Genomic DNA, 27,736 nt, shown 5'->3' with positions numbered 1-27,736 from the left:
TGGCGCGGCCGGGCGGGCAGCGTCCAATGGGCGCCGCTTATTCTGGCTGTGGCGCGCTGATTGGGGGGGCCCAGACGTCCTTCTGCCCGCGGCCCGGCCCTGGCTTTGGGCTTTCGCAGGCCGGGCCCAGGCGGGCGGTTCGCCGCTCGCCCCCTGCGGAGCCGGGCCGGGCTCGCCGCGGGCTCCTCAGGCTCGCTTGGGCCGCGCTGGCCGCAGGCGTCAGAGGGGAGCTCAGCTGGCGGAACGGGCGGGGGAGGGGAACAAAATGGCGGCGGTTGCTGGGCGCGAGGCCCCTGGCAACGCGGGTCTCTGAAAACGTCCGTTCCGCGCGCAGCCCCGCAGGCCCGGCCCCCGCTCCCCGGCAGTTCGCAGGCTGGGGGCCAGGACGCCGGGGCGGGCTGTGAGTCCGCTTGGCGACGCCAGCGTTGGCCTGAGGCTGGCTGGGCCCAGGGTCAAAGCCTGGGCCCAGCAGCCTCAGCCCCGGTTGGTGGGGCTCAGGCCTGGGGCGGTGGGGCTTGGGCTTTGGCCCCCCTGCCCAGGGCGCGGGGCTCGGGCGAGCTCAGCCTTTGGTCCCCCCTCCTGGGGTCCTGTCCTGATCTTTGTTAAAAGGGGCTTATGGTGCAGTGAAGTTTGAGACCCCGGCTCTAGACCGTGCTTGTCAGGCGTTTGTCTAACCTGCTCTCCAACAATGATGGAGATTCCCTAGCCTCCCTAGGCAGTTTGTTCCAGGGCTTAACCACCCTGACAGGAAGCTTTTCTTACTGTCCAACCTAAACCTTCCTTGCTGCAATTTGAGCCCATTGCTTCTTAGCTTATCCTCAAAGGTTAGGGAGAATAATTTATCCTCTTTTCTCCTTATTACAACCTTTTATGTACTTGAAAACTGTTATCATGTGCTTTCTCAATCTTCTGTTCTCCAGACTAAACAAACCCAGTTTTTTCATAGGTCATGTTTTCTAGACTGGTTTCAGAGTAACAGCCGTGTTACTCTGTATTCGCAAAAAGAAAAGGAGTACTTGTGGCACCTTAGAGACTAACCAATTTATTTGAGCATGAGCTTTCGTGAGCTACAGCTCACGATGAAGTGAGCTGTAGCTCACGAAAGCTCATGCTCAAATAAATTGGTTAGTCTCTAAGGTGCCACAAGTACTCCTTTTCTGTTTTCTAGACTGTTAATTATCTTTGTTTCTTTTCTCTGGACTTTCTCTAATTTGTCCATATCTTTCCTGAAATGTGACACCCTGAACTGGACATAATACTCCAGTTGAGGCCTAATCAGAGTAGAGCAGAAGAACTACTTCTCATGTCTTGCTTACAACACTCCTGCTAATACATCCCAGAATGACATTTGCTTTTTTTGCAACAATACCATAATGCCACTATATAAATCCAGAAGTATAACTGGGTTTAAAAAAAAAAAAACTAGATAAGTTCATGGAGGATAGGTCTATCAATGACCATTAACAAAGATAGTCAGGGATGGAATCCCATTGTCAAGGCCACCCTAAACCTATATTAGAAGACAGGAGTGGAACACAAGCATGGATCACTCCATAGTTGCTTTCTTCTATATGGTCTCCGTGAAGCTCTGGTATCAGCAACTGTCGGAAACAGGATACTGAGCAAGATACACTATTGTCTGATCCACGACAGCAGCCTTTTATGTTCTTACGTTAATCATGTACTGTTTTTTCCACAGGACCCTGCCTCAGTCAGTGCAGAGGGTGAACAGTGCTCTCTGAATGGAAGTTGCTCAGTATTCATTTTCATACTAGCATTCGGTGTGTGGCCCCTCCCTAATTTACTACAATTAAACCCTGCATCGCGTATAGGATTATTAATTTCCTCGTGGGCTTTTCTCATCATGGACGCTCATCAGCATTGTAGCTTAGTGCTTCACACATAAATTACTTTATCTTTGCTAAATGTCTCTGAGGTAATTTGTTATCTCTGCTTTACAGATGGAGAATTGATGCACATCCCTTTTATGGCCCAACCTGTAAGGGGTGTGCTGTAATTTTGGGTGCTGAATTTGAGAAATCTAGGACTTTTTTTTTTTTAGTATTTGGCATTTTTGTAGCTCTGTACATATTCAAAACACAACTTCCATTGATTTCAGCTGCAGTTCTGAGTATTGAGCAATTCAGTTAACCCTCAAGTTGGGCATCCAGAAAATGCGGAACACACCATTAGCAGTCACTTGTGACAAGTTTGGTTTAAGTGACTTGCCCAGTATCACATAGGAAATCTGTGGGAGAGGCAGGGATAGAATCCAGTTCTGCAGCATGGCATTTAATTGCCTTAACCATGAGAGCATTCTTTCTCTTCCTGCAGTCTCCCTGCGTCCTTCGCTTCACATATTTTAACTTCTACAACAAATGAAGCCAGGGTCTTACAGATAATAGCCTTTCATTCACGATACAATCTCATTTTGTACTCTTGAGTACCATTCATCCTATGCACTGAACAAGGAGCGGGTCTTGTGGGCAACAAACAATTTGATCATGTAATTAAAGTCTGCATCACAATACTTAGGGGCCAAAGTAAGGTGGCATAGGCAACCTTAATTCTAGCATTTCCTAGCTTTTGAGTGCTTGACTTTGCAAAATTAGTTGTTGTGTAATTTTATGTAATTTCCTAAATTTTAAAAAAGCAAATTAAAAAAAATCCATTAAGTGGAATGATATTGACCCTCCACATGCATCAGTAAGATGATTGGGACCTTTAGATGCACAGCACAGACCTCTGTCTATCACTTGAGCTAATGAAATACTTGGTTGTAGTAATAGATTGTTCTCCTTTATGCGGATAAGCCACTAGATAGGAAGAACTATTTTGCCAGTGGGTTTCACAGCTATTTACTAGATAACAGAGAAATGTACAGACTCAGGAATCAGGCTTGGAAGGATTAGATCTTTATCTGTAAATGTTGGTAAACATTATTGTGATGCTGGCAGATCAGGTGCCAGTTCATACCGAAGCTGCCTGCCTCACGGAACGCTTACAAATGTATAGCTGGAAACCCGTCTGACTTACCTGTGGGTTGGTATAGTTAAAATAGATATTAGTGTTATAAGAATGTGTTTAGACATTATGGAATGCTCATAGGATGCTGTAGTGTATTAATCCTACTTATAATATCTGTATCCCATTATATGAAGTTACATTGAGTGTTTGCATTGTAAAGTTCTGTAACTGAGTAACTCACCAAACAGGAAAAGCAGCATTAATTAAGGTAATGTGCTCCTCCTGTATACAAGATGGCCCATTGAAGGCAAATGAGGCATTGTGGCATCAAAGGACAGGAAGCTTGTTGTGATGGCTTCCTCACTCCTTCCAGGAAGGGGAAGCCTACCCATGAACTCATTCCATCACCCAGTGGCCCTGGAACATTTTTTAATAGTAGGGGTGCTGAAAACCAGCCCTCTTACCCCGTCCACATCCTCTCCCACCCCTCCCGAGATGGGGCTGGGAGCAGGGCCGTGTCTCCGGGAGTGGAGGACCCGGACACAGGTAAGGAGGCTGAGGCTGGGGCTACAGCAGGGGGTGGGTCCTGGAGCGGAGCCTTGGGTGGGGCCAACAGCTGGGACCCCACATGCAGGGCTGGGAGCAGAGCCCCATGTAAAACCTGGGGGTGCTGTAGCACCCCCTGCACCTCTACTTCCCATGCCTATGCCATCACCGATCAGCTTGGATGGGTGCGGGGGAGAATAAAAATCCCTTAGAAGAAGAATCTACGTCTCTCTATGCTGTCTGGACTCTGAGGGACACAGATTCCTAAACGTAAGCAGGAGATCCCCATGCTGCTTGGCATGAGTCATCCCTAAAGGACATATAGAACTGCTTATTATAGAAGCTTATATTACCCTTTTAAATTTAAGATTGAAACTCGTGTGTGTGTGTATCTGTTTCCTGTTTTAACCTTGTAAATAACTTATTTCTTAGTTACTAAATCTTTAGTTAATTTATTACAGGATTAGTTACAGGTGGTGTATCTGTTTTGAGATCTGAGTATAAATGACCTGGGGTAAGTGACTGGTCCTTTGGGATTGGGAGTAACCTAAATATTGATGTGATTTTTGGTGTAAGTGACCATCTATCATATAGTCCAGCTTGCCTGGGGGCAAGATATATTGGAATGCCCAAGGGGACTGTCTGTGACTTAATGTAAGACCATTATAGTGCTTTAGGAATCTTGTTACTGTGTTAGTGAAATCTAATTATAGAACCTAGAACCAGTTTGGGGTTTCTGCCATGCTTTTTGATAGTCTGCCCTGATGTTGGAAGCCATGGTTGTGAGCCCCTCCAGACAGTGTGACAATCAGTTCCACCACACACACACAAACTAATGAAAAAAATATTTCCATCAATAATAATCATCAAAATTTACAGACAGGCAAAGTAAGAAAAATGCTGTTTCAGAACTTTAGTGTTTGATTTAAGGATACTTACTTTGTATATTTTGACATGTGATATTGGCAATTTGTGCTTTAACAGTTATATAGCTTTATCTTTTTGAATCTCCTTGTCTACTGTTATTAAATACATATTGAATGACACCTCCCACTGACTGACCCACCCATAATTTTGTGCAACTGTGAAAATTTAAACAAGTAAAAATAGAATAAAAGCTTAAAAACAAACATAGATATCTGTCAAATTATAAAACAATAAAAATCAAATTCTGCCAAGCTTAAACGTACCCTTTTAACATAGTTCCTGGGTCAGATATTATTTTGGTGCAATACTATTTACCAAGAATATATGCAAAGGCCTGTTCCCCTGAACACAGTAGGAATCAAACAGGAGTCAGTAACTTTGCTCATAGTTCCAAGCCTCTTTTCAGTCAGCATTCTGCCTCAAAATATTGTAAGAAAGCCTCTTGGTGTTCTCTCAGGGACATGTTTCTAGTGCTTCTCTTGTTGTCCACTTCTGCTGATCCCCATCTCCACCAAAAAATATCCAGCACTCCAGCAGATAGCTCAGCATCTGAGGGTATGTCTACACTGGCAGAGTTACAGTGCCGGCAGTTAGAGCACCGCTCAGAGAGCAATGAAGGGAAACCACTGTTGTGTGTTCACACTGTCAGCTGCCTGTGCAATAGCATGTTTACGCTTGCAGCACTTGCAGTGGTATTCAGAGCAGTGCACTATGGGCAACTATCGCACAGAGCATCTCTTCCTCTTCTGCCACTGAGAGTTGTGGGAAGGCGGAGGGCGTCGCAGAGCATCCTGGGTCCTGTCCCAAAGCCCTGTGATGCATTGCTTCACATCCCAGCAATCACTGTGCTTCCATCCGCATTTGGCGCCATCTTTCAAGTACTGCGTGCTCTGCCTCTTTGGTCTGCAGGAATGGATTTTGCACTGTTGATCAGTATGCCGCTCACTCTCACTAACATGTCATGAGTGACAGTGGAGTTATTCCTTAAACTACAAAGGCAAGAGGAGTGCGACATTGATCTCGCCACGCATAGTAGCTATGACACACGAGATTGCTTGTGGCATTCATGGAGGTGCTGACCACAGTGGAACTCCACTTTTGGGCTCGGGAAACAAGCACTGAATGGTGGGATCACATCGTCATGCATGTCTGGGATGACAAGCAGTGGCTGCAGAACATTTGGATGAGGAAAGCCACATTCATGGGACTGTGTGATGAGCTCGCCCCAGCCCTGCGGCACCAGGACATGAGAATGAGATCTGCCCTGCCATTGGAGAAGCATGTGGCGATTGCACTATGAAAGCTGGCTACTCCCGACTGCTACTGATCGGTCGCTAACCAGTTTGGAGTGAGAAAGTCAACTGTTGGACTCATGTTGACGGAAGTGAGCAGGGCCATTCATCACATCCTGCGCCAAAAGACCATGACTCTGGGCAACGTGCGTGACATTGTGGATGGCTTTGCATAAATGGGCATCCCTAACTCTGGAGGGGCAATAGATGGCATGCACATTCCACTTCTGGCATAAGACCACCTAGCCACCGAGTACATTAATCAGAAGGGGTATTTCTCTCTGGTTCTCTAGGCACTTGTGGATCACCATGGGCATTTCAAGGACATTAACGCAGGCTGGTCCGGAAAGGTGCATGACGCACGCTTCTTTGAGAACCCTGGCCTGTTCAGGAAGCTGCACACAGGGACTTTCTTTCTGGACCAGAAGATCACCATAGGGGAAGTTGAAATGCCCATTGTGATTCTGGGAGACCCTGACTACCCCTTAAATGCAGTGGCTTAAGAAGCCATACATGGGCACCTTGACAGAAGCAACGAGTGGTTCAACAACAAGCTGAGCAAGTGCAGAATGACTGTTGAGTGTGCTTTTGGCCCGTTGGCGCTGCCTATATGGGAAGCTGGACCTGGCCGATGACAATATTCCTATGCTTATAGCCGCACATTCTAGGCTACATAATATTTGTGAAGGAAAGGGTGAAAGCTTCACTCAGGGCTGGACCGCTGAGGCTCAGTGCCTGGAGGCTGAATTTGAACAGCCAGAGACCAGGGCTCTTAGAGGGGCGCAGCGTGGGGCCATAAGGATCAGGGATGCCAAGTGGCAGCAATTTGAAGCTGAAAGCCACTAATATTTGTTGCTGTGCTTAGGAGTGCAGTGCTTGTAATGCTAGGAGATGATTGTGATTGATGCAGACAAGGTACTGTGAAGGTTTAAGATAATTGTCCGTTGCTTTGCAGGGCTCTGTTTGCTTTCAAGTAATAGAATAAAGATTTCTTTCAAACCAACACAATTCTTTTATTAAAAAACAACAACCAGAAGCGAGACAAACAAAAAAACACGTCAGCACTGAGGGGGAGGGTAAGGGAAGGTCCCAGGAGGAGGTGGGGTCCCAGGACAGTTAAAGATTTGTGTATGTCCAGGTATATCCAGCCTTCTCCTTTTGGAGTACAGTGCAGCGGGTACTGTACTTCAACAGGGCTAAACTGCAGAGGGATGGGTGTTGAGTGCAATGGGTACTGGGAGTCCGCAGTGCCGGACTGTCAAGGGGAGGAGTGGAATGCTGCGGGTACAGACTGGAGCCAGAAGGTTGATAAGAGTGTCTGGGGGGGCACGTGGGAAAGAGTTTTGCGACAGCAGCTGCAAGGGCAGGTGGGCGCGGACCCGCTCGGTTTGCAGTGCTAGTATAGGCTAGAGTGTGTCCGTTTGGTGCTCCATAACGTTTAAGAGCTGTTCCGTGGCTTCACTCTGGTGCGCGGCATTCTCCTTTCGGTCCCTCTTCTCCCTGTCCTGCCACTCCTTCAATTCCTGTTGTTCGGCCGTGGAATACATCGTAACCTCACACAAAAGTCCTCCATAGTTCTTCGTGGCCACTTTCTAATTCTGTGCAGCTGTTCAGCAGGCAATAATGAAGAGGGTGGCTGGGCTCCCAAGGTCATCTCTGTGAAGCCAAAACACAACATTTTACAGAAGCAGTGTTGTTTGCAAAACAAAACACTGATTCAATGATTTAAAACACAGCCACTATTCACATACCTGTCACTAACTGACTGACCCCAGACAAGCACACATGAGCCACAAGACCCCCCCAAATGGTAAATAGCCGCAGGGACAGGGGAAATCAGTGTTCCGGACCCTACTGTACACTGGGCACATGGCTCTTGGGGAGAGCCAGCACTGTAGGGGGGCCTGATAATCATTCCTGTCCCCACATTTTCCACAGGCTGTGTTCATGATGAAAGATATCTCACTGCTGAGGGTGAACAGGGAATCAAGGGAGGGTCTTCTCCAAGACTGTGGCTTCCGCCCTGGCCCTTATGCAGCTCGTCTGTGTACAGCAATGTTCCCCTCCCCCCAGTGACTGCAGAGTGGCGCAGGAAAGTATCTCCATGAGAGTTTCCTGGAGATCTCTGAGGCAGATTCCTGTGATGTGACGGAATCAACCAACACTCTATTCCTAGGCATGTGGTGGTATGTGCTTCATACAGACGCAAACCTGCTTTCTGCAACCCTCCTGCCTGCAACAACTTGCTTCAGCGAATCCTAGAATCAAATCCGCTTACCAGGAGCCTCCTCTCCTATTTGCACTTCACTAAGATCTGACAGCTGTGACTGGCTAGCCTCCTCCAGGGTAGAGAAGAGCTCCTGGCTGCATGCATCTCTGACCTCCGAGTTGTTCTCTGCCTCTGGGTCCCCCTCGACATCCTTGTCCAAGATTTCCTCCTTCTGGCTCAGTCCACTCTTCACAGGCACACGAGCCACCGAAGTATCCACAGTGGCCTTCGCAGTGGAGGTGGGGTTGCCGCAGAGTATCACGTCCAGCTTTTTGTAGAACGGGCAGCTCGTGGGCACAGCACCGGAGTGGCAGTTTGCCTCCCGCGCCTTGTGGTAGGCCTTCCGCAGCTCCTTCATTTTGACCCTGCACTGCAGTATGTTCCGGTCATGGCCCCTTTCTGTCATGCATCGTGAAATCTGTCCGTAGGTATCATAATTCCTACAGCTGGAGCGCAGCGGGGACTGGACAGCCTCCTCTCTCCAAATGCTGATGAGGTCCAGCAGCTTGGCATTGCTTCAAGCGGGGGATCGCCTGGTGCGTGGTGCAGACCTGGCCACCTGGAAAGATGCGCTGAGACCATTGTATGTGTCACCGAGCCAACAGGAAGGGGACTTTCAAAATTCCAAAGGAATTTACGGGGTTGGGATGACAGTTGGTCACCTGAAGGCAGGGTGGTAGGGTTAAAACCGATGACCAGAGAAGCAAGAACAGGCATTGTGGGACATCTCCTGGAGGCTGATCGCAGCACCGTAATGGACCAGGGTGTCCACACCGGCACCGCGGCGCCGTGCCCCCGGCGTGGGAAGCTCGACGCCGCTCGTCGAGGTGGGTTTTTTTACAGCGCTGCAGCTGCGCAGTTTCTACGCACTCAGTGGCTTGGCAGTGTGACCCCTCAGGAGTTACAGCGCAGAAAGCTGCTTTACTGCGCAGAAACTTGCCAATGTAGACAAAGCCTGAATGCTCAGCTGCCTGTGTTTTGGGTGGTGGCTCCTATTGTTTCAGCTACCTTTCTCCAAAAAGGAGCTTAACTGCTTCTTACATGTATCCTGAATGAAAGGCAGCTGTCATGCCCACCACTTTCAACAAGGTTCACCCAACCTCTATTATAACAATGGATTCAATAATACCCCTGAAAATCTGGATACTTGGGGCTCCTCGCTACTAACCTGTTTCCACGCTGAAAACTGTTTATTCCTGTTTTTTGTCTCTTAGCCAGTTTTTAATTCATTACAGATCTTTACCTCTCACCTAGTGACTTTAGTTTCCTTAAGAGCCTCTTGTGAGGGATTTTATGAAAGGCTTTTTGAAAGTCTAATAAATTATATCTACTAGTTTTCCTTTATTCACTCCCTCAAAGAATTCTGTTAGGTTGGAGAGGCATGCTTTTCCTGTATAGAAGCTCTACTGGTTATCTGTATCACGTAATGCCATCTTTAATTATTTTTGCAGCTAATTTACCTGGTACTGAAATAAGGTTTACTGGTTTGTAATCCCTTGCGTCCTTCTAGTGCCTGTTTTAAACTAGGTACAGCACTGGTTACCCTCCAGTGTAGAAGCTGATTTTAATGATAGATTTGAGGGGGTTTTAGCAGCTCAGCCATTTAATTCCTTCAGAATTCTTGGATAAATACCTTTCGCCCCCTGTGATTAATTACAATGTAGTATTTGTTCTAACACCTTCTTTTTGAAATATCAATCTCTAACAGACAAAAACTAGCTCTGGGGAGCTACTGTGGTCTCTCCATCTTGGTAAAAACTAATGCCAAAAAATAGTATAGCTTCTCTGCAATCTCCTTACCGATGAAGTGAGCTGTAGCTCAGAAAAAGCTTATGCTCTAATAAATTTGTTAGTCTCTAAGGTGCCACAAGTACTCCTTTTCTTCTTACCCACCTTGTTTGCTTTTTTAAGTACTCTGTATTTGTGTGTGTCCCTGGTTCTTCATATTTTGTCAAAATAACCCAATATAATCACTTCAGTTTTAATTATTTTGGTAATTTATTTCAAAATACCTGTCAACAAGTATGTCAACAATACAGACAACAACAACAAAAAGATTCCCCCAGGCGCAGAGAGTTAAAGAAACCCTTACAACAACCCAATTCTAGTTAGGGGGTGCTGGACGAGGCTGCCTGGTGCCCCTCAGAGCCCAAACACCCACAACTCCCTCCCTCCAGAGCCCAGCTATGGAACACCTCCCGCACCCCCAGAGCCCAGACACCTGCACCCATCCCTCCCACTAGAACCCAGCTGTGGAGATGCCCAGAGCTTTTACTCCCCCCAGCTTCTTTACTGTACCACTAGGGGATGTGATGCGGTGTGGCTCGGCCCTTCCTCACCCTTTGCCAGAGCCGGGTCTCCTGGACCCTCTCCTGTCCCCAGGTGGATGAGGATCAAGCCAGGCAGTCAGAGCATGCAGAGCCTCCATCCCTGCAGGGCTGACCTGCCGCTCACTCCGAGCAGGGCTCTGCAGAGAAGACATGAAATTCTGGGCAGAACATTAATTCTGAACTAATTCTGCACTGTGCAGTGGTGCAGAATTCCCCCAGGAGTACCTACAGGACTACACTGCCAGGCAATCTGCCTGAGAGGCATTTATACTGGAGGCTAGATCCACAAAGGACCCTAGGTGTTACAATGGTCAGCTTTCAGTGCCTAACTTTTAGGTACCTTGGCATCCAGTGGAATCCACAGCCCTGACTTAGGTGCCCAGACTCCCTATACAGTGAAAGGGGAGAGTTAGGTTCCTAAGAATGCATCTACAAAAGCCAGCCTGATAAGCAGGGAGCCACCTCAACCAGTCAAGAAATGCCAAGGAGAAGGATGTGGCCTAAGACTCATCTCTCAAAGGCAGCTAGGTAATTTAGGCTTGGTCTATACTAGAAAATTAGGGCAGCATAACTACATTGCTCTAGGGTGGGAAAAGTCCTCACCCCTGAGTGACATAGTTAAGCTGACCTAAGTCCCCGTGTAGACAGTGCTAGGTCAATGGAAGAATTCTTGCGTCAACCTAGCTACTGTCCCTTGGTGAGATGGATTAGCTGTGCCTGTGGGAGAATCCCTCCCATTGGTGTAGGTAGTTGTCTGTGCTGTAGCATTTTAAGTGAAGGTCTCCAGGGGAAAAAGTACCTAGCTTTCTTTTGTAAGAAATACTATTAAAGGAGGTGGTGCTCCCCCTTATAAAGTTTAGCCTAATGCTTAAAGTAGTCCTCTACGATGTGTGAGAGCCGAGTTCAATTTCCCGTCCATCTGATGTAGAGTAGAGATTTGAACATAGGTCTCCTGCTTTCCTACCAGAGTGCTGCAGCCACTGGGCAAGGGTGGGGGATGACTTCAGTCTCTCCGGATGAAGTGATTCCACTGTGTATAGTAACTAAATAGTCACTGACCCAGAGAGCAAGTGAGAATACCTCTCTAGCCCAGTGATTAGGCCACTCAGCTATGATAGGAGATCCAAGTTCAAGGCCTTCTGGTCTAATTAATATTTACTTATTTATACTCAGTGGAACAGCTTCAACAGGAGAGACTGAGAGAGTCATACTACAGAATACCCCATAGCCCACTGGTGAGGGTGCCCTCCCTTCTAGGAAGGGGGGATCTAAGCTTTTCCACATCAGGTAGAGGGGAGAAATGAAGGTGGGTTTCCCTCATCCTGAGTGCTCTAATCTCTTGGATAGAAATTATAAGGGATGCACCTCCTCTGCTGGCTGTTTTCTGTGGAGTTAGGGGTGCTCTGACAGCATCTACTAGATTGGGCCCTGCATGCAAGAGAGGTGAGGCAGTGCCTAGTTTGACAATCCTGCTGGGGTCTATGTGTGCGGTGGGCACCGAGACTAAGGTGGCTGTGTACACGCTCACTTGCAGAAACTTAGGCACCTAGGGAACTTTACCGGCAGGAATGTAAGTGCCTACAGAGTTAGGCAGCACCTGGGCAAGGGTTTTGAAGGTCTCACTGTCACTTATATTTTGGATTTAGGTGCTTATATCATTGTGTGGATCTAGCTCTGGGTTCTTTCCCCTGACCATGCTCAGCTGCGTTACTTGTTGGCTTTTATGAGGACCAGATGATCTTGCTTTCAACTGATCCCTGGCTTCACAACATCAGCTTAAAGAGGGAATGTTCTAAGATGACACTGGGCTAGTCAAATATTTTACTGTAAAACAGTATGTGTGAACACTACATTCAGTGAGCGCTCTTTCAGTGCGGGGCACTTTTACTGTTCTAATCTGGAAGAAAGTTTTTCTTGCATGGTTTATATCTAGGTATTGGAGTGTTCTATGTATTACTATCATCCCATTAATGTCAGAAATTCCAGTCATGTTTGGATTCTCTTCTATTGCCAAACGTAGTTCATCTTGTTTTACTTTTAGATTTTTTGCACTGGGGTCTAGACTCTTATAATGGTATGAATAAAATTGTGCCTATTTTCGCGTGACAATTGCTAAGAGAGCTATCAGTCTCCGACTGACTCTCATATGCTTATTCACTGTCCTGGACAGTGATTTTGGCATGTTCATTGGCTGCCACCTCTACATGTGTGAAACTCACATTTTTATCTGTTGGCCTATGTCTGAGTAGCAAAGAGCCACAGAATCTTTAGAAATGTTGTGGATATTGACACATACCAATGCATTATAATTGTTGAAAATGCTACTGGAATTACTATGGTTCAATTAAATTGAAAAAACTTATTTAAGGGGCAAATTAAACAGGCAATCTTAAACAAATCTAAAGAAACAAATTATGAGCGAGACACTCTTGAGCTAAAATAAAAGCAACCAAAGACATTGGAAAATTGACAGAAAACAAGTTTCCTTAGGAAGCGGATATCCCAGAATAGTCTTTGTGAAGGGGTAGTCTGTCCCTTCAGCATAGGATTCCTAGGGGTCAGCCCACCCCATCTGCATATATACAGACACATATAGGAGATATTGATAGAGGGGACGCAATCCCAGGGATGACTGTTGCTTGGGAGGAAATCCCATCATTGTGTCTTTAAGAACCTGGGGCAAGGCTTCCACTCACTCAACCAATTGTGGGATGAGCTGGGAGAAGAGGACCAACATAACTGGAGATGGCTACTTGCTTAATCCTCTGAGGACTAATGGGGGTGGGGGAAGGGGCTAGCTGAAGAAAAAGCTGGCTAAATTACAAATCAGCTTTCAGGAGGAGACCTGAGGACTCCTGGCTTAAGGAAACAGGAAATAGCTGCCTGAATTACCTAGCCCTAGGAGGAGAGCTGAGGCTCCTTCTGTAAGAAGAGACAGAATGACTGTTTCATTGATAAATACTCTGCTCCAGGAGGAGAGCTGGCTATTCCTGGTTTGAGGAGAGAGAGAGGGACTGTCTAATTACTTACAACCCAACTCCAAGGAGGAGTTGGAAACTTCTGTTTTGAGAGAGAGTTACCATTTTGAAATACAGCCCCCATTCCAGGAAGTGGGTGAGGGTTTCCTGAACAGGGATTAGAGCTGACCAGGACTCTTATGTGGACACAGAATGGGGTGGACTGAGGCAGCTAATAAAGTGAGTTACACTTTGTAGAAAGACTTAATAAATCAGGCCCTATGAAGGGGGTACATTGTTTGAACCAGTTTCATTTGGGTGACAACTGAAAGGACATGAAGGGGTGCTGTGTGAAATATACCTGCAGGGTCATGAATGGGTGTGCTGGAAGGCAGTATTCCATGACAGTCAAAAATAGATATAATGCTAGAAGACAGAGAAATCTAATGCAGAATGTATCACTTATAGCTGATGCACAACAAGCTCAAACTCATCCTCCATTTCTTCTTCAGCCTTACTCAACCAGTCAGCCATCTGGATGGGAGCAAAGGAAGATGGTGGACCTGAATCCATTAAACAGTAAAGACAAACAGTTCTACCTTGAGCAATCTGGGGGTGAAATCGTATCTACAGATAAGGTAGATCTTTATTATCTGGCTATACAAGACAAGGGTTGAATGTGAGTACTGATGGACCTTAATTCCTCATTAGTTCTCTTTTATGAGAAGGGAAGGGCATTATCTTGAATTGTAGGAAGCATAAAAATATTTCTTGAGCCATGAAACCCCATTTTCTCACTAATGGAGTCCATCTGCTTTGAACTTTCTTGTAAGTTAGACGGGCACAGCATGCAGCTTGAAGAAGCACTGCTAACATGGCATGGACTTTAACAGACTACTCTAGTTTGTCAATGTTTGCTCATGAAGAAAGCAAAGCTCACCCTTAGAGAAGTCTTATTTTGTCATTATTTAATTAATGACAAGAAAAATAAGTCAGTTTCCTGACCCCTTATCTTCAGATTCACCCCTTGAAGAAGTCTTCAGTCCTGAAGACTTTCCCCAAAATGTATACAAGTGCTGTTTTCAGGGACAGTTCTCTTGTCAAAGAATTACAGGAAAAAGTCAATGTGCTCTTTCGTCTTGTCACTAGTCCATTTTTGTATGCTTGTGGGTGAGGATGGGCACTGGCATGTGACTAATATCTTTTAAACCTAGTTGGATTAATCACTCAGTATGTCTGAGATTTTTCAGACTAAGGCTGAACCTGCCTTGCAGTAACAGAGTCTTCAAGATGGGACATTAAGAACTCCAGTTTTGGCAGAATCAAATCACAATCTAACTTGAAGAAAAAAAATTTAAAAAAAAGAGTAAAGGAATTTTTGTCTCCTCTGATTATTGGATTAAAAAAAAATGCTCTTTTCCTTTCACATTTATCCTTTTCTTCTCTTCTTAACACCTGTTTTTTAGGGTTTGATCGAAAGCCCCATGAAGTCAATAGGAAAGTCTTTTAATTTATTTCAGTAGGCTTTGGATCAGTCCCTTCTGCCAGTTTTACTGCATTTTTACACTGCTTTATTTCCCCTTTTATCTAATAAAAGTGTGTGTAGGCTTTTACTCAACAGAGAGAGCTCTGAACTACTTGTAGAAAAGGATGTTTTATGTTTTGTTTAGAAGTATACACACACTGATACTGGAAACTACTTGTGACATCTAAAGAGTGTAGTGTAGTGTTTCTGCATTGTTTTCTGTAATTTTTTAAAATAAATATTAAAGGCATTGTTTTGGGAGTTCCAGTGGAGTGCATGCAATTCAAACCGCTTCTGTTCACTCATTAGCTTAACAAAAATTCTTGTATAGTTACTTTATATCTGATAGCAGTTTCTGTAAGTCATTCTGAGGCAAGAGGATTCCATGTTAAACTTGGTATTTAAGATTTAATGTAAGGAAAGTTTGCAGCAGTTTGTGGTGCCTTATCCAAGAACTTTGCCAATTACATCTTTTTTGTATATTGGGGATTCTCAGTCTTGAGCTATGTAATTCCACCGCAACTTGGCACTTTACTCTTCCTCTCCACCTGAAAATGCACACACTTGATATCCTTACTTTTGGCAAAGAAGGGAAGGATGTTCAGCTTCCTTCTAATGCTATCACTACTGCTTCTCGCATGCCCAGAAGATTGTCTATAGAGCTATGCCTGGCATCCTCTACAGCAGACTATGCCTTTGAATATCCAAGGTCAAAGAGCAGATTTCTATACTTGGGCATTGCAAGTTATGCCTCAATGTAGGTGCAAAGTAGTCTAAGGATCAGTTCCTGGTCCAGCTCTCTAGAATTGATGTTAGGGAACTTTTGCTATTAGAATGTCTCCAGAAACAAAGTAAATTGTTCTGTCTTTTTAAAAGGGGGAAGATACCTTGGCAGAGCTAGGTATTATTTGCCTGACGGAGTTTTCTCTCCATCTCCATCAAAGCTTGAACAGTACTGGCACTTCTGCCTTCTCAAGCAGAGCTCAGTGTAACTGGACCACATCTAACGCCTGCACAATGCAAATGAAGATTGAAACGGTTGTTTCCTTCTAGGTGTGTGACTAAATGCTCAAAAGGGATATTTTTCCTTAGATCCTCAGGAGGATGGAACTTCTCTAAAAGGACCTGTTGGTTTGTTTTCACTGATGACTGAGTCAGTCTTTGAACTAAAGCTGGGAACGGTAGTGATGAGTGTCTTCCTCTAAAACAGAGAAGAATATTCTGCAATATGACCTGTGCAGTGTGTTCTGAATGCGACATGAACATAGGTTTTCACCAGAGTCACAAATACAATGCCAACAAATTATGTATTTTCTTGTAACTATTTTGCAACAAGATGATAATAAAACAGCTATTGCTTGAATTTAAATAATTTGCGATCCAGTGACTTTTATCATTTTAAAAGAATCCTGCCAAGTTTCTGCCTCATAGGTTCACAATCATCACATTTCTAAATACAATTATATATTCAAGTATCTTTTAAGGAATGACCCTGTGTGTATGCATGTTAAGGGATTTGACTCTGTCTTAGCCTTATGGGGCAGCTATGTGAATACCTACCTTTCGGAAGCTGCAAAGAATTAAGAATTTTGATGTGTCAGAAGCTCTTACTGCCACCAGATGAGCAATACAGATTTTGGGGTGGGAGCAATGTAATATCTGTTCCCCTTGTAAAAAATTTTGAGCAAAGTGAAGTATGAAAACATTTTTAAAATACTTTCTTCATTATCATGTCATGTTAGATGTGGCACTAGCTTGGTTAATGGGTTAATGTGATGATTTGGCATAATTAGTTATATACAGAAGTGAAAAGCTGTAGAGAATGCATTCAAACATCCTGCTATGGATATTCAGCAAACCACATGTCTACAGTTGCTATGGCAAGCATCAAAAATCAAAATGATTTATGCAGTTTTAATGGCTACATTGACAACGTTGGAAGCCTTTTTCTTTTGTAGTGTATGTGCAAAGTTTCTCAGCTGATTTAAAACTAAGGATGCCAAATGTTCTTAAAAATAATCAGTTAAAAGAGTGAACAGACACTTAATTTTAAAAATGATATGATTACAATAAAGCTATATGTAACATTTTATTCTTCCTTTTAAATGAAGCAATACTAGCCTTTTTGTCTGGATATAGAGTAAAAGAGTTAACCAAACGCTGTAAATGTATACATCCCTGGTGGCTTTTTTTGAAAAAATATTACATTTCATGGTACTTTAAAAAGTGCGCTTTCTGTGTGTATTTAATCACATTTCCCAACTTTAGCAAGACAGGGTGAATACACAACGAAACATGTTTCCCTCTCTAAGGCTCCCTACAGGTGTATACTCTGCAGATGGCTCTGTCATGCAAATAACTTAAATATCATAGAGCCTGAAATTGTCTTGTAGGAGTTAGAAAAGTATATAAATTACCAGGAACTAAAAATATGGGGTTGATCCCCAATTGGAGAGGATTATACCCTACCTTTTCAAAAGGAAGAACTCAGTAATCTATCATTTGGGTTTTTTCCATCCCTACTGTGATCCTATATAGCGAGGACAGCCAGTGCAACTCCCTTGCCTTCCGTGGAGCCAAATCTGACTCAGTGCTCCTGAGCCTACATCATTAAACAAAACACTTTGGACTGGAGGACAAATTATTTCACTGTGTAGCCTGTCCTGTGGGTTTCATCAGGATTTAAACTGGTAGCCTCAATAGTAAACATTTAGTTTGGAGCACACAAAAAAATTAAGTCCTTTAGAAAAACAAAACTAACGTTCATGCTCCTATGCAGTGTTGTAGCTATGTTGGTCCTAGAATATTAGAGAATAATAGCTAATGTCTATGCTCCTGGCATATAGCTGACGGAAACAGTGGTGCTGAATGAACAGCTCCCTGTTTATGCAAGAAAACCAAGAGATAGGAGAAAAATCTAGTAGAGCTTGTTTATTCAATCCCAGTCTAAGACATAAATTGAAACTCCGTATTGTAACCAACCTCTTCCTTACGTGGGGAAAATGAGACTTTCTGCAACTCTTCTGTAAGTTACTGTTTTACTGTTATCTGCAGGTTAGTCTGAGTCAGTTCTCCAAGAGCATTTGAATTAAACATTCATGGAAAAGTATCTGTGGACAAAATGTTGTAACCTCAATATAACACCTAAAGTTAAGTTCCTAAATCTTTATTTAGGCATCTAAACTACTGTCCTTATTTTGAGTAAAATAAAAATGTTATTTTGAACATCTGCAGCTCCTATTATCATGAGAGCCAGGATTTCTCAGTACCTCTGAAAAATGAGGATACCTTCTATCTAGATGTCTAAATATGGATTAGGTACCCAAGTTTAAAAATTTTGGCCTCAGACACTGAAAAGAGAAGAATGGGGGAAAAGAAAGGAGAAGCAGGTTAAGAACAGAAGGAAAAATGGAAGGGGAGGAAAGAGTGGGGTAGAAGAGGCAAGAAAAAAGCGATGTAGACTCACATTATAATCCAAAACCACAGTGCAAAAGAACTGACGTACAACACCTTCTGGGGGCAGCACCACTGTTGCTCTGCCCTCTAGATTTATCTTGACAAAAGAACCTCCTCCATGGTAGTCTAGCCTTGTAGTTCAGATTTGCCTGTTACCTATTCTATAGACATAGTTAGTACTTAATTGACAAATAATATAATTCCTGTGTTTAAACTAGGAACTGTTGTTACTGTTATTACATCACAGCTGTGCCTAAATGCCTCCAAATAAGATGTGGGCCCCATTGTTTTGGAAATACACATTAAGAGCCATTGCTCTGAAGACCTTATAGTAAAAATATATAAAACAGCTGATGGGGGAGGGAAATGTAGTATTATCCCCATTGTACAGATGAGGATCTGAGGCACAGAGACTAAATCTCTTGCCCAAGGTCACATAGGGAGTTTGTAGTGAAGGACTGAACCCAAATCTCCTGAGTCCCAACACAGTCTCTTAAACATAAGACCACCCTTCTCCATCAGTTCACACATGCAGTGTTTCTTGTAAATCAAACTGAAATTGTTAGATATTTTGCTTCGACAAAAAGAACAGAGATCTCCTCCTCCTGTGTAGATGGGGATTTGTCTAAAATCGTCCTAAGCATTACAATTATTATTTCTCATGTGATGTCAGAGCAGGGAGGCTTGTACTGACAAAAGTGCAGAAATAGTAATGCTCCGTGGCTGGAATTGCCCAAAGGGTATCCTGGTTTTCCCCTAAAGATCTTTCCCAAAATGAATGGAATGCTACAGCTCTTTATTTTAAACTGGAAGAAGTCAATCCCGTGTTCTCAACAGCACAGTGAAAATTAACATGTAATATAAAAAAGCTAAGAAGGCAAGAGAACCTTATTACTCTTGTCAAAAATAAAATTTGCTACTGATCTTCAGTCGCTAAGACAGGCACATCAATTATTTACGGATACAGAGTGTTAAATATTAAATATTTCTGCCTGGGACTGTGTAAAGGTAAAACCAGAAGTGTGAACTTGTCCAAATCATAAAAGTGGTTTTGTGGGCCTGGACAGAATACACCTATATGGACTACCTTTCTTTATCAAACTATATATTGGAAAAAAAATCCATATGAACTGTTATGTTTAGTGTTTAAGTGATGTGCATGGTCTATAGTTAACGTTTCTCTAAAGGGCTGTTTCTGTCAGGAAAACAATGCACCATATCTTCTAAAAATATAACTTAGCATAACTTTATCTTAATACCTACACCAATATGATGTCCTTCACTTTAGCGTTGTTTACTTTTATGCAAAACTTGGTATGCACATTTGTAAAATTTGATCTGAATGACCATACCTTTCTCTTTCATGTGGTGCTAAAAAATGCAATTCCATACAATACTTAGCAACATTTCAGCATCCTCCAAGAGCTAGTCACACATAACTAATTCATCTCCACTAACCACAAGCACCTGCTTAGAATAACTTCTGTTGATTTCATGGATCGGGAGATGGTCTCGTGCTTACCATGTGCTCTCTAAGATAAGAATTATGCACAAAATTAGTTCTTTTTAATGGATAATGGAATTATTAAAATTAGAATTAACTTTTATGTTTATAGGTTTCAGAGTAGCAGCCGTGTTAGTCTGTATTTGCAAAAAGAAAAGGAGTACTTGTGGCACCTTAGAGACTAACAAATTTATGACTCTTTTCAAATTCGTTGCTGGTTAAGCAGAGGAACCTGCAACCAAGTGTTATCATTTAAACTTGTATAATACCTTTTCCTGTCCAAGCATTTTTAAAAGCTTTATAATAAAAGTAACAGTTAATACACCTGGAGAATTAATGATTAATCAGAATCAGTTAAAAGCATCAGAATGTACATAGGTCTTAACCACAGACACTAGGATGGGATTTCATTGCTGATTCCACAAAACCAGAGAAGGCATCCTAGCTAGAGCAGGACCTGATCAAATTCCCACTGAAGTCAACAGAAAGATTTTCAGTGATTTAAATAGGAGTTTATTTGGACATAAACCACTGTCTAAAGGGACATTTCAAGACTGATGCCGTGAGGTCTGTCTGTGAACCCAACTGGTGACCATTAGTGTCAGGTGTTATAACCTGTGGAGCTTTCTTAATTTGTCTTGAAAAATCAGCATAAGCCCCTACAGTTAAGATGAATCCTGTCAGAATGTGATTGGGTGATCACTATTAGATAAGCTATTACCAGCAGGAGAGTGGGGTGGGGGGAGGTATTTTTTCATGCTTTGTGTGTATAAAAAGATCTTCTACACTTTCCACAGTATGCATCCGATGAAGTGAGCTGTAGCTCACGAAAGCTTATGCTCAAATAAATTGGTTAGTCTCTAAGGTGCCACAAGTACTCCTTTTCTTTTTGCGAATACAGACTAACACGGCTGTTACTCTGAAACTTGAACATGTGTCAAATCCAAGGCCTGAACAGGCTGAGTGTCTTATTTACATAACTGATGGATTGAAAAAAATTTACATAGTTTAAAAAATGTTATTTAACAACAACCCCCAGAAAATACACTCCATGGAGAGCACGATGAAGGAAACTGAAGGCTGTAAGATCACTACACAGCTTAACCTGTACGAAGTTCAGGCTGGTCTAGAACAAAGTTTGCGCAACAGGGCACCACCTCCTTGATGTGTGCAGGAAGGGTTGGTTAGCCCTACCTGGCTTGCTCCTAGTTGTTAACCTGATTCTTCTACAACTGCATTTTGTTCTAAATGAATATGCAACACTAAATGTTTTCTGCCTTGTTCATTTAAAGGACATGCATAATTTTATCTCGGCTCTTTCGCTTGGAGTCATGCAGATAATAGATTTGACTTTTTACATTGTGCAACCCCTAAAACGCATAAAAGAAAGGTTACAGTGGCATGCAGATAGAAAAGAATTTAATTAATCCCAAAGCGTGCACTTCATTGGGAAAGTATAGCACACAAGAACCCCGTGTTTACTGAACTAGATTCTTAGGGCCATTATACCTCAACCAATGACAGGATTTTTCTCAGAGTTTCATCCCTAGTGGTCACGCAGGCATTCCCATTAAAAATAAGATCTACACAGGGAACAATGACTAAGAAACGCTGAAGATGCTGTTCTCCCCTTGGCAGGAGTAATTGGTGCAATGGCATTTGGAGAAAAATGTCTGACTTCCAGTTCTCTAACTTTTCTTGCTTGTGCACTGACTGCAAAAGCCCACATTTATCAAATGATTATAAATCAATCACTCATCAAGCCCCTTGGTTCTGTGCAATGGATGTTGGTGCAGGAGGGCCAGTAATCCACTTTAGAGAAAGCTACATTATGTCTGTCTGGCTCTCTTAAAAAAAAACAAAAAAACTTGTTCTTCACTTGAGCTAATCAGCTGCCAGTTTATGAAAGAAATATAATTTATTTTATTTTTAGAAATAGAATGGTTGGAAACACGTTATGGGGCAGGTATTAATATATTAAAGTATCTCCACAGATACATATTTTCAAATTAGAATGTTCAGTTACAATATTCCTATTTTATCTGCAGCAAAGATGCTTAAAAAGAAAAGGAGTACTTGTGACTCCTTTTCTTTTTATGGATACAGACTAACACGGCTGCTACTCTGAAAGATGCTTAAATGGTTCATAGCAAATTTGTCAAGCGTAAACATTTGGAGCCAACACCTCAAATACTGAAGTGAAAGACTGCTTCGAGGGACTCCTCAATGTTAATGAGCAATGTCTGTAACTTCCTGGAGGAAGTACTTCCAGACTCCCTTTGTAGTAATAGAAATGATTAGTACAATAGGGATAATTGTCACCTTATTCATCTATAAAGCTCCTGTGTCCATGTCTTCTTGGAATATTTTATGTCACACCAAACATTTCCAAATTGGAGAAAGGCTAACTGCCCCTCATGTGTCTTGGCAGCAACCGTCTTGTATTTGTGATTGAGGATGAAATCTCCAGATACAATGTCTTAAAACTTTGACTGACAAATAATTTATGGAAGATGAAAGAAATCAGGCTGAACATTAAGATCAAAGTAAACAAATGAGTCATTCACATTTCTTTATTGCATGCTTGTGAAACACATGGGCTACATATGAGCCTAACATCAAGCACTTTGAACAGTTCCACCTGTGTCTGAGCAAGATAATGCACAACAAATGATAACACAGAGATACAAAATACTGAACGAGAGGCAACGAACTGATTCAAGTTTTTTTCCTTTTCGAGTTTCTATCAATCAGATCAGGTCACCTAAGTGATCAACAACAGACCGCTGCCTAGTGCTGTGTTCTCCTGCTAACTCAAAGAAGATAAGCAGCAGCATGACAAGTCAGTGAAAATAATGTATAGATTTCCTTAATGCTTCCTCTAAAACTGCAAGAACTGAAGACTGAGAAAGTCCTGAGAAAAAGGAGGCTTCTGAAAGGCAACTGTCTGTGCAAAAGGTCCCTGTATAATACCACTAGCTGGAGAAAAGAAGAAACAGTAAAGAGCTGGCAACACAAAAAGCTCAAAGATGCCAGAATCGGTGACTTATACAGAAGCCAAATATGGCTAAAGCTGAGTATTCCGAACACTGCTGACATGACAGCACGTGCCCTGATGCTGGAGCTGGCAGAGCCATTGCTGATCATGGCTAGTGGCCATTGGCTGGCTGACAGCACGTGCCCTGACGCTGGAGCTGGCAGAGCCATTGCTGATCGTGGCTAGTGGCCATTGGCTGGCTGACAGCAGGAACACCATGTCTTTTTCTTAAATTTCATTTCCCGCAGCAAGATTAGTAAAATTTCTTGAAACTATGTGGAACTAATTAGCAAAATTATGCTGGATACTGAAAAACCTCCTCCTCCTCCCCCACATACTACAGGTTGTTCTAGTACTGGAATAGTAGAAGTCCTGCAGGCCAACACAGATGCCCTAGCAGACTGCGGACTGGAACAGTGGGCCCAGGGTGCGTGGGGGGGGGGGGCGGGGATGGAGGTTAGGACTGAGGCAAATCGGCAGAATGGTGTGGTGAAACTATACCACTCTTGGCCTGTCCGGTGCTATGGGTGCATCACTTTTATGAGATTTTAAAATTTACTTGATTTAGTTTAAAAGGCTCTAAAACTCACAAATGATTGAATGGACTTATACTGGATTATATAAGAATAACTGAAAAATATATATCAAGGCTGCCAATGTATATTCTGAATTTCAGCCTAATATGAACCAGCAAAATTATCAACGTCCCAAAATAAGGATTTATAATAAGTCTCTTCTGTCACTCAATTTTTATTTTAACTGCAATTGCAATCTCAGCTCTGTTGTTACCAAATGTAGAACTGAACCAACACATAATATAGTCTAACTATGCAGTGAATTATTCAAATTATAATAATTTCATAAATCATTTTAAGAAGAAAATTAATTTTAAATAATAGTATTTTAAACTCTGAATAGTTACATTTGTCATGTGATGTAGATCAACATATATTTTTGCACTAAAATGGTGCAAGTTAACTATCTCCCGTGTATCACAAAGTGCCTTCAACATAATTTTGAAGCACTTCGAGGAGAGGAAAGTGATCAGGAACAGTCAGCATGGATTCACCAAGGGCAAGTCATGCCTTACTAACCTAATTGCCTTTATGATGAGATAGCTGGCTCTGTGGATGAGGGGAAAACAGTAGACATGTTATTCCTTGACTTTAGCAAAGCTTTTGATATGGTCTCCCACAGTATTCTTGCCAGCAAGTTAAAGAAGTATGGGCTGGATGAATGGACACTAAGGTGGACAGAAAGCTCGCTAGATCATCAGGCTCAACGGGTAGTGATCAATGGCTCCATGTCTAGTTGGCAGCCGGTATCAAGTGGTGTGCCCCAAGGGTCGGTCCTGGGGCCGGTTTTGTTCAATATCTTCATAAATGATCTGGAGGATGGTATGGATTGCACCCTCGGCAAATTTGCGGATGATACTAAACTAGGAGGAGTGGTAGATACGCTGGAGGGCAGGGATAGGATACAGCGGGACCTAGACAAATTGGAGGATTGGGCCAAAAGAAATCTGATGAGGTTCAATAAGGCTAAGTGCAGGGTCCTGCACTTAGGACGGAAGAACCCAATGCACAGCTACAGACTAGGGACCGAATGGCTAGGCAGCAGTTCTGCGGAAAAGGACCTAGGGGTGACAGTGGACGAGAAGCTGGATATGACTCAGCAGTGTGCCCTTGTTGCCAAGAAGGCCAATGGGATTTTGGGCTGTATAAGTAGGGGCATTGCCAGCAGATCGAGGGACGTGATCGTTCCCCTCTATTCGGCACTGGTGAGGCCTCATCTGGAGTACTGTGTCCAGTTTTGGGCCCCACACTACAAAAAGGTTGTGGAAAAATTGGAAAGAGCCCAGCAGAGGGCAACAAAAATGACTGGGGGCTGGAGCACATGACTTATGAGGAGATGCTGAGGGAACTGGGATTATTTAGTCTGCAGAAGAGAAGAATGAGAGGGATTTGATAGCTGATTTCACCTATCTGAAAGGAGGTTCCAAAGAGGATGGGGCTAGGCTGTTCTCCGTGGTGGCAGCTGACAGAACAAGGAGCAACGGTCTCAAGTTACAATGTGGGAGGTCTAGGTTGGATATTAGGAAACACTATTTCACTAGGAGGGTGGTGAAGCACTGGAATGGGTTCCCTAGGAGGGAAGGAACCTGCTTCCTTAGAAGTCTTTAATGCCCAGCTTGACAAAGCCCTGGCTGGGATGATTTAGTTGGGGATTGGTCCTGCTTTGAGCAGGGGGTTGGACTAGATGACCTCCTGAGGTCCCGCTCAACCCTGATATTCTATGATTCTATGATAACAAGAATTACAGGACCTACTGTATGGAGCACCTAATGTGTAGGTAATTTATCAAGTGGAAACAAAATACACTGTGCAATAATGCTCAGATAATACTCCTATGGAGTAGAAGAGTTTTTCTAATCAGAGTGGGGCAATTTGTGCTGTAGCATGGGGTAAAACAGTAAATCCCTGGAGGAATGAATTTGACTCATTTTGAATGTTACATGGAGGGTTCGGAGGAAAACACAAATACCCAGTTTTCACCCATTACTACATCCTAAAATCCTACGGGCTATAAATGGAACATAAGATCTGCATAAAAATTAATATATGTTCCTCACTTCCAAAGCAGAATATGAGGCTGGTTTTTTGATTAAATTATATGGAGTCTGAAAAAGGCTCCTTGCAACTAAACGCAATGTTTTAAAGTAGCAAGATAGATCTGAGTATATATTCCAGTGTTCATTTTATGGCTGTCAATCCATTCAGCTGAAATGTTCAAGACACTTGATGGGTTTACTGGGTTATACCACACTGCAGCACAAATTGAACTTTCATGGGAAACTACTAAATCAGCAGAGTTTCAGGTGCCAGAGGTCACCAAAAGGCCAACAATTCTCTTCCCAGATACCTTGTGTGCATATTGAGCTATTGGATTTTTCAGACTTGCTGGTAACACCAAAGCTGAAGAAACTACCTCTGACATATTCAAAACTTCACTAGCAATCTCTTTCTAGGAGAGAATTGATGCTGAAAGGAGAACTTTGAAGGGACTGTAGACTCCTCTTGTCCCACTTCATGCAATGCACCAGGCCATGCATGGGCTGAAAATAGTTTCACAAAGGTGAAAAGTTACAGCTGGTAGCTTAACTATGACAAGTCCCCCATTGGTTCTCTGGTTTGCAAAGAGGTCTACCAGTAGACTGGACCCTTACTATTTACACATACCAAGCCTTTGACCCCTCAGTCTGTCTCTCTTGCTACCCATCTTTGCCCTGCACCCCTGCTGCTAAGAAGAGATGACACACAGGGTGACAGCAAGCAGATAATTATTACACACCTGGAATATTTTCAAGAAGAACTTTTTTTGCTGTTGACTTCTGTGAGATGAAAATATTTTTTCCGTAAGTAAGCATGAAAATATTCCAAGGAGGACTACATGACTAATAAGGATGTTCTTGCTTCCTTTCAGTTGTCTCAGCTATTTCTGCTGCCATTGGATGCCCATTATGAAGGCCCTTCCACTATATGGTCTTCTGCAGGTGTGATTAAATCTGCTTCTTATTTCCTAATCCCTAAATGAACCATCATGCCTCAGTTATAAAGATAATTTCTCAGAATTAAATGGCAAATAAATTATTCCATTGAGCAAAACAAAAGGGTTTACATAAAACATTATTTAAAAAAAGAAAGAAAAGTGTCAGAGACATAAAAATTAATTTTTACTGCTGTTTTCAGGCCAGTTCTAACATTTTATACTGTGTGCAGCAGATACTCATTACTAAGTCTGATGATGGCACAGTGGAGCAGTGCACTAACCTTTTTTCCTCTGGAGGCTTCCATTGGATACAAGTGAAATGAGTTTGCTGGCCTCATCGCCTAGTTGCCTTTTTGTTCCCATCACAAAATGTCACTAAGCAATGTCATGATTGTCAGCCTACTGAGAAAAGGGCCAGGCCTGGAATTAGAAGGTGCACTGTCAGAGAGAGGCGTGTGTGTGTGTTGCAGATCAGGAGCGAGGGGCACCAATGTGACTGAGTATGGAACTGAGGAGGGTATTTTTTGAACGAAAAACTAATTCTTCCTCATTTGGGTGGTGGCATCTCAGCTGAAGAGCAGAAGAAATTGGCTACAGTGTATTGAGCTATGCCCACCTGCCTGAGGAGGAAAGGTGACTACAGTGTCTGGCCAGACGGATGGGGCAGATGAATTCTCCAGCGCTCCAAAAGAAGCTCAGTTAATTGTATCTTTTATCTTCCTTACTGCCCCTCATTCCCTCAGGAGCACTGTCATTTCTGGATTTGTCATCCTACCAGTCACATATGAATTCATCTTGTTTTTTCGTCACTAAAATGAAAAGGTCCCATAATCTTCCATCTGCAAGACAGAGGAACATAGTGAAAAGAATATTTTACTTAATTTGCTTTTTCAAATGTGAAGACCATCCCTCCCTGAACTGCTGTTTTTTGCTAGTTGTGTCCTCTGCTACACATGCATTCAGTTGAAATTCTCTGATCAGCCTCCACTATGTTGGTTCCAGGCACTAACCCAATATTTACCAGCATGCAGCTGAAAATGCTGTCAATATCCTCTGAGATCTGCCTGGAAGGATGGAGCAATCAGGGCCTGTGTCTTGCACAAAGAAATGACATGTGACATGCAAATGTCTTTCCTTTTTTTTTTTTTTAGTACTGAATTTTAAAATCATACTTTATTTCTATGAGACAGAAGCAATAACAGTGCTCCAGAAAACCAGACTTTACTTACAGTTAAGAAAGACACAATGTCATATCACAGATGAACCAAATTAAAAAAAAAATAGGCCTACAAAGTCTAAATGAAAAATCAATTTGCTCAAAAAGATAATGTGAAAGATTCCCAGGGGGCCTGGCAAATTTTGGAAGAAAAAAAGAGA

The 27,736-nt window shown here is 43.0% G+C and overlaps 1 protein-coding gene and 1 long non-coding RNA gene across 9 annotated transcripts in view; one reads left to right on the top strand and one right to left on the bottom strand.

The window, feature by feature from the left end:
• The first annotated feature begins 349 nt into the window (after positions 1-349).
• On the top strand, positions 350-16,135 carry LOC144276834 (uncharacterized). 2 transcript variants are annotated; one of them, XR_013348351.1, is made up of 3 exons: positions 350-824; positions 13,801-13,926; positions 15,690-16,135. It is a non-coding gene; the product is annotated as an uncharacterized LOC144276834 (long non-coding RNA). The 2 variants fall into 2 exon arrangements; XR_013348352.1 differs by lacking the exon at positions 350-824 and adding an exon at positions 1,729-1,781.
• Positions 6,734-27,736, bottom strand: part of LOC144276832 (uncharacterized) — a 29,715-nt gene continuing 8,712 nt past the window's right edge. The window contains exons 3-7 of one of the 7 annotated variants that reach the window (XR_013348347.1): positions 26,641-27,198; positions 19,737-19,799; positions 13,650-13,822; positions 10,341-10,489; positions 6,734-7,388 (exon numbers count right to left, since the gene is read on the bottom strand). Coding sequence is in view for 1 of the 7 variants with exons in the window: in XM_077837203.1 (XP_077693329.1) it covers positions 7,249-7,388; positions 8,011-8,407 (537 nt within the window). In the remaining 6 variants the exon portion in view is untranslated. Of the gene's footprint in view, positions 7,389-8,010; positions 8,414-10,340; positions 13,823-17,795; positions 17,919-19,736; positions 19,800-26,640; positions 27,199-27,736 lie in introns of those variants that run through there. The other 6 variants (XR_013348345.1, XR_013348346.1, XR_013348344.1 and 3 more) reach the window with 6 other exon arrangements.

Source organism: Eretmochelys imbricata, chromosome 18 (assembly GCF_965152235.1).
Source record: "Eretmochelys imbricata isolate rEreImb1 chromosome 18, rEreImb1.hap1, whole genome shotgun sequence".
Classification (NCBI taxonomy): Eukaryota; Metazoa; Chordata; order Testudines; family Cheloniidae; genus Eretmochelys; species Eretmochelys imbricata.
This window is presented reverse-complemented; position numbering and strand designations above follow the sequence as displayed.